This window comes from Rhagoletis pomonella, unplaced genomic scaffold, assembly GCF_013731165.1.
Source record: "Rhagoletis pomonella isolate Grant_MI unplaced genomic scaffold, Rhpom_1.0 Rhpom_scaffold_00010, whole genome shotgun sequence".
NCBI classification, from domain to species: Eukaryota; Metazoa; Arthropoda; class Insecta; order Diptera; family Tephritidae; genus Rhagoletis; species Rhagoletis pomonella.
In genome coordinates, this window is record NW_023458564.1 from 14,658,691 (window position 1) to 14,671,556 (window position 12,866).

Genomic DNA, 12,866 nt, shown 5'->3' on the forward strand with positions numbered 1-12,866 from the left:
CCTCTTTGTCCCCCGTTATTATGCATATTATGTCGTCCACATATCTATCGTAGAAGCTGACCCCTAAATTGGTTGTGAGATGCTCCATATACATATTTCTCCTCTAGACTTTGCATGAACACCTCCATGAGTATAGCCGATGTTGGGTTACCCATTCCTAGTACATTTATTTGTCTGTATACTTTGTTGTTAAATCGGAAATAATTTTGGTTTATCGTAGTCTTCAAAGTATTGATAATTTCTTTTACGATTTTCTTTTCCGTTTTGCCGAGTAATATTCTAAATAAAATATCCATTGTCTCTGTTGTTGATTTGACGGGAAAAGATCGTTTATGTCAAATGATACCAATTTAGTATTATTAGTGATATGTAGGGGTGTCATCTTTTCTATAAGCTCTGCCGCGTTTGTGACTATATATTTATTGGGTAACTCTAGTTTGTTCTTTAGTGTGGTCTTCAGGTATTTCGAGAGTTTGTATGCCGGAGCCAATCTGTAGTTAATAATCGGTCTCATCGGGTTACCTGGTTTATGTATTTTAGGTAATGAAATCATTAGAGGGGCCGAAGGGTTCATTGATGTTAGTCTTCCTGCTTCATTCTCCTTTATTATCGTTGTCGCCCTTTTTGTCGCGCTTTTTATTGCCACTTGGTGGCATCATTTCCTATTTTCTTGCAGCCTGTTTCTTTTATTACTTGTTCCGTTTTTTCTATGTATTCATTTTTATTGATCAATAGCGTTGTGTTCCCTTTGTCTGCTTTTGTTGTGATCACGTTGTTCGCCTTTAGTTTTTGTTTTAGAACCCTGATTATTTTGTTTTCGTTATCCTGCTTTCTTTTGTCATTGGATTTTGCATGTTTTTCAATTATATGCCTACATAGGTGCCTGGTGTGATCCTGCTCTTCTTTTGGGATCAACGCTATAGCCATTTCTGTGTCCACAATGGTGTGCTCCATTTCCTTCTTTTTATCATAGTTTTTATATCATAGTTTATAGATTGTTTCTTCTAAGAGGAACTATTAAAATAAAACTCAGATACATTCTTTAACGTTGGGAAAAATAGTATAAAAACCCAACGATGTTTATTTGGCTGAATTCAAATTACTACTGTTTCATTTCTATTTCTTACATTCTTCTTGCTCTCGACATTCATTTATTTCATTACATTTCGTTGATGCCACATCGCACCAAATTCGCTCAATTCTTAACAATCCCACCGAAAAACCATCAGTTTTTCAATGCCAGATCTCAGATTCTATTTCTCTTCTGTGTCTATCGGCAGGATGCATATCTTTTGTACTGGCCTGTGTAAAATGTTCGTCGCAGTTCGAATTGCCACTGATCGTACCAAATTATACCTACTGGGATGAAGTTCTATTATTCGGCCTATAGCCCATTGCGCAGGTGGAAAATTCTCACTCTTAATTAGCACCAACTGTCCTAAGCGCACTCGCTCCGATTCTCGTCGCCACTTCTTGCGCTCTTGTAGTGTTGTCAAATATTCGTTATGCCATCTGACCCAAAACGCGTTGATAATAGCCTGTCTCTCTTTCCATTGTTTAATGCCTTTAGCTGCTGAGTCCTCTGGAATTGCGAACGGTAGCGGAAGAACAAGGGGTTCTCCGATTAATAGATGGCCAGGTGTCAAGGCTTGAAGATCGGACGGATCGTCATTCAACGGATGTAAAGGGCGCGAATTGAGTATCGCTTCGATTTGAGTAAGTAAAGTTGATAGTTGCTCAAAGGACAGTACTCGCAAACCAACACCTCGAATTAGATGATGCTTCATCGATTTTACTGCAGCCTCGTAAATTCCACCCTGGTGGGGCGCTGCAGGAGTCATGAATCGCCATTCCGTACCTTTCCCACTCAAATGCTGAAATACCTCCTTTTTGTACCACACCTGCGTTGCCTTACGTATCTCTTTCGCTGCACCCACAAATGCTGTGCCGTTGTCGCTATAGGTTCTTTCGCAGCGACCTCGACGAGCCACGAATCTTTCATAACAGGCAATGAAAGCCACTGTCGTTAAGCCTGTCACCACATCCAGGTGAACTGCTCTTGATTTGAGGCATACAAAAACTGCAATCCACACTTTCTGTTTTATAAGCTGATTCCCATCCCTGTCAATCATTTTAATCTCCATCGGCCCGGCATAATCCACTCCTGAATGCAGAAAAGGCTTACCAGCTCTTACTCGATCAGGAGGTAGATCCGCCATCATTTGAACCTCAGTACGATGATTATATCGTACGCAAACAACGCATCTGTGCAGATATCTTCTCAGTGCACTACGAAGGCGCGGAACCCAATAATTCTGGCGAATAAACTGCATCATGATCTGAACCCCGCCGTGTTTCGTCTCTCTATGTGCGTGATCCATTATTAACCACGCTAATCTTGAACCATCCGGAACTATGACCGGGTGTCGCATGTTCTCATCTAAATTTGAATTTTTTAATCGACCGTACACTCTAAGCAGTCCATGCATCATAACAGGTTTCAACGATTCAATCTTACTCTTTTCTGGAACTCATCTACCATCTTCCAAATTCGTAATCTCCTTGTTGTAATATTGCACTTGCTCTTGTCTCAAGAGATATTTCATCGCTTGCGCTCTGTGGTCATTATCTGGCACTATATGCAAAATTTCTCTTCTCTTAGATCGCCTAACTGCTAAACGGACTTTCACATTTGATATGAATTTAAACAGATACGCTACAATATATATCGCCCTGTTTAATTTGTCAACATATTCAATTAACGGAACTCTATTTATGTTTGTACGCGTTGTAATCCGGATTGATTCCTCAAACTCTGTCACCGTAATGGCTCTAACTTCAACTTCAGCCTCCCCCACTGTGTTTGGCAGAAACACACACTGCGGCCACTTTTCTGGAGTTAATGATAACCAGTCTGGACCTTGCAGCCATAAGTCTATATTAGGGCGGGTCAATTTGTATGGATCGATTTTTTTCGACATTGTTCCGAGCATATTCGGATTCTTCATGAAATTCTAGAAAAAAATTCCTCCAGACCATAGCTCTAAAGTCAATTTCGAGCCTGCGCAGCTTTAAAGGAAGATATCCTATATATAAAAATGAATTGCTGTCCGTTAGCCTCGCTAAGACTCGAAAACAGCTTGACCGATTTTAATATTTTTATTTTTTTGGTTTGTTTTTTATAATATCCGGAATGGTTAAAACCAGAAAAAATAGAGAGTTGCCACCTGTTTAAAAATTTCAATATAAGTAAATTAATTACATAAATTAGATATTGCAATATGGGTGTCAAAAGAAAGAGGTTATGAAGGCTTACAGGCGAAAATATTTTTGAGGGGGGTTGCCACCTGTTTCAAAATTTAATTAAATTAAATTGATAAGATAAATTAAATATTGCAATATGGGTATCAAATTAAAAAGGTTTAAGAAGGCTTACTACTGAAAATATTTTTGAGTCAAGTTGCCACCAATTTCGAAAATTTAATTAAATTAAGTTAATAAGATAAAGTATGTATTATAACATAGGTGTCGAACGAAAAGTATTTGAAAAATTATTGATTAAGAAATATTTTCTATAGGCCTGCCACCTGCCTGAGCGGTAAAAACTAAAAGCCATACTCGCAAATATTATTCAAAGCTTTTGAGGCTCGCATCATTGTGGAATACTGTAACTCCGTCAAGTTAGTGTTTATTGATGGTATCACCCCATCGAACAATGCACTTAGCCTCGATATAAAAAGAGAATAAAAGCCGAAGTATTAGCCGAAGCAGTTCATACAAATGTTCCACAATTGAACTAACAAAAAAATATGGCCTATGACTCTTTTATAGAAGCTGTGGACACTGGAGTAAAATTTAAACAAAAAAACAAAACCGACTTCAATCTCATATACAAATTTAAGAGTGCCGTTATTTTCTTCATGGCCCAATTATCGGATCTACACTCAATAAGTAGGAGACTACCTCTGAGGAACCACCTTTCCTTTCAAAAAGTATTATAGAAAACGGATAACGTAGTCCAAAGTTATGCGGTAACATACATAAAAGCATATTCCGACGAATTGATAAAATATGCAGATTAATATTTAATAAAGTGTTACGGATATATTTATTTTAATATAAACCTGTGCTTGGGAGTTTATTGATACGAAAAAAATTAAGAACCGCAAGATTGCACTACAAAGCAAATTACATATTTTTTACTATTGTAACGGGAGAAGTTACTGTATGTATTTTTTTATATGTACAGTGTCGAACAAAAGTTTTGACACAGTAAATTTTCGCATTACATATATGCAAAATTTTTAATTTATTTCCGATAATTTTTTATAAAAACATAGTTCATACTACACTAAAAAACATAAAAATCAAATGTGTAAACTTTGTGAAAAACTCAGGAAAATTCAATAAATCAGCATACTAATTTGCAATTTTATATTCAGATTTTCAAGCAACTTCAAACCTGCACTTTGATAAACTTAAATTGAATGGATTATTAAACTGCATACTTGGAATTTTTCTAAAACATACTTTGCCTATATTGCGAAAAATTTACTGTGCAAATACTTTTGTTCGTTACTGTAAGTAAATAAACCCTTAACTTTAAAAAACCAAAAAACAAATTTACAATATTTCAAAATTATTTTTCGAATCATAAATTTTTTTATGATTAACAATGTATTTATATTTTATTTTTTTGGTTTTAGATCCTTTTTGCTTTCAACACGAGGTATCTTTTTTCTAGTTTCTATTGTCATAGCCATAACTCCCTCTCTATTTTTATCAATCAATCAATTAATTTTATAATTTTTTTCTGCATTTTTCCTAATTACAAGTAGAGCTTTATAAAACTTTTATAACACCAAATGTTTATCAAGCTTGGGATTTTATGTTATCTTATGGCTTATTAATTTAGCCAGAGAATATGTTTTCTTTATTAAGTTTACCCAGTTACCCATTTTAAACTGCTACCTGTACTGTATCAGCGGTTAAAACTTGTTACATTTTTATTTAAAATTTTCGGTAAGGAATAAGCGAGTGGATGAAAAATATATAAACCGTAAGAACGGCCCATATATATGTATATGAAAGAATACACACATGCGACGACTCTAGCCATTGTGTGTCACTCCTTTAAATCATAGTTATTTTTTTCTTATTGTATTAAAAAAATATCGTTCGTAACACTTTAGTAAATATTTATCCGTATATTAACTGAGTATATATTAAAGACTAGAAGATGACCCGGTGAACTTCATATCATCTATAATTTATTTGAATTTCACTTTGATCAATTATAACAAATCTTCAAAATGCAATATAATGAGATCACTAATACTGCCTGCTGTTATAGCTGATAAAAGATTCCACACCTATGAGATGTGCAACGCCCCTTTTTACAAACTCATTTATATACATATATCTTTCCATAAGCACCTACCATAGGTATCTGTGCATTTCAAATTTCGAGTTCATGTGACTATAATTCCGAAGTTAGAGCTAATTAAAAATTTTCACTATGGGAGGTACCCCTCATCCCCCTCCCCCCCTTGACGAGTTTCAATTTTTTTACCCTATAGGTCCAGGAGTCATGACAATACTTTGGCAAAATTTTATTCGATTCCGTACATCCGTTCAGGCTGCAACCTGGTACATACATACATACATACTTCCACAAATATATAGAAGATTTGCTTTGAAGCGCCATCTTGCGGTTCTTTAAATAAAAAATATATATCAGATATTAATTTTTCGTATCACAAAACTCCCGAGCACAACTCTTTATTACAAAAAAAAACATTCCTAACACTTTAGTAAATATTAATCTGATTATGGACTCAGTATTAATTAAAAATATTTTCTTTTAAAATTGCGCAGGCTCGAAATTGATTTTAGAGCAATGGTCTAAAGGGCTTTTTTTCTTAGAATTATATGTAGAATCCGAATCTGCTAGGAACGATGTCGAAAAAAAAATTGACCCGCCCTAGTCTATATGTATGATTTCTGACGGACTCATGCCACGGCTTAGTAAATCAGCAGGATTATCCTTCGTGTTAACATATCTCCATCTCTTCACATCAGTATTTGTTTGTATCGATGCTACCCTATTAGCCACAAACGTCTTCAGGTCTCGCGGTATCTTTTTTATCCAATGTAGCACTACCTGCGAGTCTGTCCACAAAGTGTAGTCAACTTTAGTAAATTCCATTGCTTTTATTACATAAACAAGCAAACGTGATAATAATTCTGCCGCTGCTAATTCTAGTCTCGGCACCGTAATTGTTTTCATTGGTGCAACACGTGTTTTTGATGTTAGTAATGCATTTTTCACCTATCCATCTTCTTGCACAACTCGTATGTAGATTACAGCACCATATGCCATCGTTGATGCATCAGAAAATCCATGTATTTCAGTTTCCTTATCTATGTCTGTAGCAATCCATCTGTCCAGCGCAAATTCTTCAAGACGTCTGATGTCCTGCCAATAATTTTTAAACCTTATTGCTATTTCTTCAGGTACAGGCTCGTCCCAATATAAACCAATGCGCCACAAATCCTGAATAATAATCTTGCCTAAAATAGTTACAGGGGAAATGAAACCATTCGGGTCATAGAGCTGAGCTACACAGCCCAAAACCTTTCTCTTGGTGATCACACCTTCTAGCTCTGGAGTCTTGACCATAAAGGTAAACTGATCGTGGTTGACCTTCCATCTCAACCCTAAGACCGATGCTTTCTCTTCGTCTACAAACATGAACGATGATTCTTCTTCTTCTGATCGCATTTCCTCTACGAGCCTTTTTGAATTCGATTTCCACTTCTTCATTTCGAAACCACCACCTTTTAGAATATGATCAATATCTTTTGCCAATCTTATCGCCTCACTTTCATTCCTGGATCCGGTGGCGCAATCATCCATATATAAATCATTCTTAATGCCTTTAGAGGCGTGTGGGTGGTCCTTTGCCGCATCCCTCGCACACTGTATCACTGCTCGAACAGCATTAAATGCTGATGATGTCATACCGTATGTTACGACCTTCAACCAATATTCTCCTATTGGATCGCTTGTACTATCTCTCCAAAATATTCGCTGCAAATTCCATTGCCTTTGGACTATTCGCACTTGGCGGAACATCATTTTTATGTCGCCTATGATACCAATTTTATGCCTACGAAATCTTAGTACTATCTCCGTCAAATCACGTTGCAACTTTTCACCTAGCAGTTGTACTTCATTGAGAGAAATACCCTTAGCTGTGCGGCAGCTAGCATCGAACACTACCCTGAATTTTTTTGTTACACAGTGATGCGGAATGTAATAAACCAGTTCTCCTGGTTTAGCTGTCCTCGATACCAGCTCCATATGTCCCAGCCGCTCGTATTCTTTCATAAAGTCAGTATATTGTTTCTTTAACTCAGGATCTTTGTCTAATCTTCTCTCTAATAACGTAAACCAACGCAAAGCTATTTCTTTTGAACTACCAATGTCGCCTATGTTTTCTCTCAATGGAATCGTAACAGCAAACCTGCCCGTAGCATCTCTTGTATATGTTTCCATAAATATCTTTTCAACCCTTCTTCTTCTTCAGTCCGCTTTGAGAACGTAGCTACTTGATCAAGCTGCCAGAATCGCCTGACCAACTCACCCAGTTCTTCAGCACTTGTGCAACATGTATATGACATCATATCCCCTGTTTCAATACCGCTTTGTCCCGCATGCGCTCCACAGACTACCATCCCCAAATGTGTTTCAAGATAAACCATGCCACTAGAGTCATGTGAATGCACGGCGATCAAAATCTTTGCAAAAATTTTGACATTGAGCACCACTTGCACTATGCCGGGTGTCGAATATTCTGGATCAGCGAGTGGTGCAGCAAATGTAGCTGACACTGGTTTCAACTCGCAATTAGCATTTGGTAGCATTGGTTGCCAATTGTTTGCCTTAGGTAGAACCCAAAATTCTTCCTCTATGTATCCATCTGATTGGAACCACGGTCTTATCTTAAGAACTGTGCGTCGATTGACTCCAAACGACTTTCCCTCTATACCGACCATCTTGCGCGATGTTGGTAAGATCGGAAATTGGTATCTGTCACAGAGACAAGCAGCAACAAAGTTTGGCTGTGCGCCACAATCAAGCAGTGCTCGAACTGGCCCGAAAATCTGACCATTTGTTTCCAGTCTTATAGATACAGTGGGCAACAAAGCAGGCCACGAATCCAAATTAAAATTAAAAGACGTAGAACAGTTTACACTGGAGTTTATTTCTTTCTCAATCTTTTCGTTACGATCTTTCTCTATGCCACTAAGCGATTTACGTTTTTTTAATAATTGTTCTTGTTTGTCTAGTAAACTCATTTGCATGTCGACTTTCTTTATCTCTTCATTAATAGTATCAAGGTCATCTGCAATATTTGATTGTACAGGATGAGCATACCCAACTTCCGAACTACGATGCCGTTTGGCGCTTTGAGCTCCGAATTTGCCCTTGACCTTACGTCTGCGATGACTGTCTTCTACCTTAACCGCTAGTGCTTGTTTTGACACTTCCCTCATTGGACAAGGCAAGCTGTTATGTTTAATTTGCCCTGGACAACGAGAACACCCATTCTGAAAACAATTACCAGCTCCGTGCCCTTTCTTGAAACAATTCTGGCAGATATTGTTTCTTCTTACAAACTCCTCACGAGATCTTAAGTTGAGCGCGACAAAATCATCGCACATCCATAGTGGACGATCACCACTACAGGCGACACATGGAAATGATCTCTTACCTAACAATCTGCTTTGGTTCAAATTTTCACCTTTCGTTATACGTTCACGTTTACTATTGTATTTCGGTCATTGTTATAAACTGCCTTGCCGTCTTGTGGTCGTGAATTACGTAGATCTGCAACATTAACTAAGGCAGCTGCTTGGCGATCCAAGAAATCTAGCATTTGTTTAACAGTCGGTGTTTCCGTCTCTCGTTGCAGCTCCCACTGCTTGCTCGTATCAGGATCTAACCTTTCATGCAGCATATGAACTATAATCATATCCCAAGCATCGACCCGAATTCCTTGAGCTCGGAGCTGTCGTAACACTTCATGTGTCACATTGGACATTCGCTGAAGCTCATGAGCCCGTGGCACCCCTCCTATAACTGGCAAACGAATAAACTGTCGTAAATGTTCGCGACAAATTGGATATTTGCGGTCATACAGCTGCTTGAGCCGCTCCCATGCCTCTATATAATTATCATCTGTAAGCTGCCATTCACCGAGTGTTTGTGCAGCTCTACCAATGAGCGACTTTTTTAAATAAGAAAATTTAAAGGCTGGCGAAACATTCTTATTTTCATGTATGCCAGCTGAAAACCGGTCACGGAACCCAGACCACATAGTTAATGTTCCGTCAAAATTACCCCAGGTATTTTTTAAGTCATGCTGTTGATATGGTATGTTTACCTGGACCGCGAAGGGCTGCTGCTCATGCAAAATTGGCGCTGACACAGGTGTGAGCTCCTTGATCTTAACAGCCAACAGGGCTTGTGCTGTAAAATAGCGCGACTCCACTAAAGCTGCGATGTCGTCATATGTACTTGCTTGTGTAGCATCTTGATCCAACTGCTTCTCATGTGCATCTACAAATCGTGCATAATACGCTTCCAACTTCTCAGCACGAACTTTAACTTGCTCCAGCGTTGCGTTTTTGAACTCGGCATGTTGACAGTACTCCATGATGCGGGAAATTGATTTGCACAAACTATCCAAAAGATCTTGTCCTCCCATCCTGCTGTCTATACAATAAAAAGAATATGTTAATTTTCCCATTTCTAATCTTTATACACTTTTCTCTACTTCTACAAACAGTAAAGTAGATAGACTCACTGTCTTCCAACAATATCTCGTTAAAATAATAATAAGAAATATTTCTCAAAATTTTAGCGCGCTATGTTCTTGTCACAAACTGTCCTTTTCACGATTAACCAAATAATTTCATCAACTACGCTTCTTAGACGACGCCAGCATCCATAACGATGCGACTGATATTCTTTTATTCTGATACCTTTTCACTCTATCTTATATGCAAGCAATCTAGAATATCGTCCAAATGGATTTCAATTCTAGAACATTCGCAATTCTTCTTGTCGCTTGACGCCGTCGTATTGCCGTGTGTATGCACTTTTGGCAATTTCTCTGTATCCCTTAAAAGGTGCAACTATCTGTCGTCACCCCCAGCACATACATACATATGTATGTATCTATCTCAACAGAAATAAATACCGTCTAGTGGACTGTAACACATAGTACATGTACATACACATATACGCAAATATATGTATACGCATGGCAATACTTTTCTCATCCTCTTTCTTTCACATGATCCTTTCACAAATTCTATAGAATTCCATTCTCTTCGCTCTTTTCACCTTTACCATTTTCAAGGCATAATCATTTTTCTTCTCGCAATAATAATGTTTCAAAAGAGGTCGGTTGCCATTAATATAGTCGTTGTCACAGACGCGAATCCAGCTTGTATTTCGTGCCCCGCTGAAACCATTCAAAAGCCCATCAACACGCATATATGTGTGCATACACATACACAGCTCAACTCCTCCCCAACAAACACCATTACATATCCCAGAGCTTGCGCAAAGCTCGTTATCTATGAGCATGCGCACACAGAACCGATGAAACAAAACCGTCTCTCTGATTGAAACCACTAGAAAATGCCGACGAGCACTCCAGCAAGCGATATGAATTTCGCCATCAAATTCTCTTGCACACACGCATGTATGTAAGCACTTCTAAATTATCTCTTATCTATATCGAGGCCGATCACAAATCCGGCTCGACACGGACCAATGTTTCTTCTAACAGGAACTATTAAAATAAAACTCAGATACATTTTTTAACGTTGGGAAAAATAGTATAAAAACTCAACGATGTTTATTTGGCTGAATTCAAATTACTACTGTTTCATTTCTATTTCTTACATTCTTCTTGCTCTCGACATTCATTTATTTCATTACATTTCGTTGATGCCACATCGCACCAAATTCGCTCAATTCTTAACATAGATGTTGTGTTTAAGACCTTCCCTCAGTATTTCTTCCTCCTGCTGTTAAATTTACAAAATTTGAATGGAATTGCGGTTCTGCTGGTTTTTGGTTCTTTGCGCCCTTTTGTTTTCTACTGAGGTCTTCAAGTTTCTTGTTCAATTTTTTGTACTTCTGCCCCATGACTTTCTTGATGTTTTCCTCCATTTCATCTAATATCTGCATCAGTGTACTGGTTGGTAGGAGTCCCGCTATTTCTAGGTGAATTGCCAATAGCTCTGAGTTGATCCGCTCTCTCTTGCCGTTTTCTCTTCTTTTTAAGATTTTCCGCTTATTCTCGGTGTTTGATTTTAGTTTTATTTGCGCGAATTTCGGTGTAATATTCAATTCCCCACATTGATTGTTGAACCAGGTGTTAGCCTTAGTACTATGTACTTTCAGTAGCCGTCTTTGGTATATTGTCAAAAGCGTATTTGTCCTTAATTGATGTGCCTGACCGGCCTCAATAACTTCTTTTTGGTTGTTTGTGTTTCCGACAGGGTAGGAGTATTATGTATTGTGGAACGATTTTCCGTCATCCCTTGTCAAATTTGGTTTGGAGACAAACCGGTTTCGTCGTTGTGCCATCTTCAGTGTCATTTTTCGTCTTGAATAGTTCGTGTTTCCTTCCACTTTTTATGTATTCGTGTTACTATTTGTTTTAACTGTCATCAGGTCATGCATAAATGAAAATTGAACAAGAAACTTGAAGACCTCAGTAGAAAACAAAAGGGCGCAAAGAACCAAAAACTAGCAGAACCGCAATTCCATTCAAATTTTGTAAATTTAACAGCGGTCCTTATCAATGAGCAGAAGGCAGAAATACTAAGGGAAGGTCTTAAACACAACGCCACAAACTATGATAAAAAGAAGGAAATGGAGCACACCATTGTGAACACAGAAATGGCTATAAATAGCATTGATCCCAAAAAAGAGCAGGATCACACCAGGCACCTATGTAGGCATATAATTGAAAAACATGCAAAATCCAATGACAAAAGAAAGCAGGATAACGAAAACAAAATAATCAGGGTTCTAAAACAAAAACTAAAGGCGAACAACGTGATCACAACAAAAGCAGACAAAGGGAACACAACGCTATTGATCAATAAAAATGAATACATAGAAAAAACGGAACAAGTAATAAAAGAAACAGGCTGCAAGAAAATAGGAAATGATCCCACTGATGAGTACCAAGTGGCAATAAAAAGCGCGACAAAAAGGGCGACAACGATATGAAAGGAGAATGAAGCAGGAAGACTAACATCAATGAACCCTTCGGCCCCTCCAATGATTTCATTACCTAAAATACATAAACCAGGTAACCCGATGAGAACGATTATTAACTACAGATTGGCTACGGCATACAAACTCTCGAAATACCTGAAGACCACACTAAAGAACAAACTAGAGTTACCCAATAAATATATAGTCACAAACGCGTCAGAGCTTATAGAAAAGATGACACCCCTACATCTCACTAATAATACTAAATTGGTATCATTTGACATAAACGATCTTTACCCGTCAATTCAACAACAGAGACGATGGATATTTTATTTAGAATATTACTCGGCAAAACGGAAAAGAACATCGTAAAAGAAATTATCAATACTTTGAAGACTACGATAAACCAAAATTATTTCCGATTTAACAAAAAAATATACAGACAAATAAATGTACTAGGAATGGGTAACCCAACATCGGCTATACTCATGGAGGTGTTCATACGCTAGATATGTGGACGACATAATATGCATAATAACGGGGGACAAAGAGG

At 37.7% G+C, this 12,866-nt stretch overlaps 2 protein-coding genes across 2 annotated transcripts in view; one reads left to right on the top strand and one right to left on the bottom strand.

Moving 5' to 3' along the window:
* Positions 1–8,546: 8,546 nt before the first annotated feature.
* On the bottom strand, positions 8,547–9,980 carry LOC118746416. The gene is made up of 2 exons (XM_036480268.1): positions 9,876–9,980; positions 8,547–9,784 (listed from the first exon to the last, which is right to left on the bottom strand). The coding sequence occupies exon 2, from the start codon at positions 9,774–9,776 to the stop codon at positions 8,817–8,819; it is 960 nt and encodes a 319-aa protein (XP_036336161.1). The 5' UTR covers positions 9,777–9,784; positions 9,876–9,980; the 3' UTR covers positions 8,547–8,816.
* A 737-nt stretch (positions 9,981–10,717) lies between these two features.
* LOC118746511 overlaps positions 10,718–12,866 on the top strand; it is a 90,636-nt gene continuing 88,487 nt past the window's right edge. The window contains exon 1 of the mRNA XM_036480358.1: positions 10,718–10,781. Within this exon, the coding sequence (XP_036336251.1) occupies positions 10,718–10,781 (64 nt within the window). The remainder of the gene's footprint in view (positions 10,782–12,866) is intronic.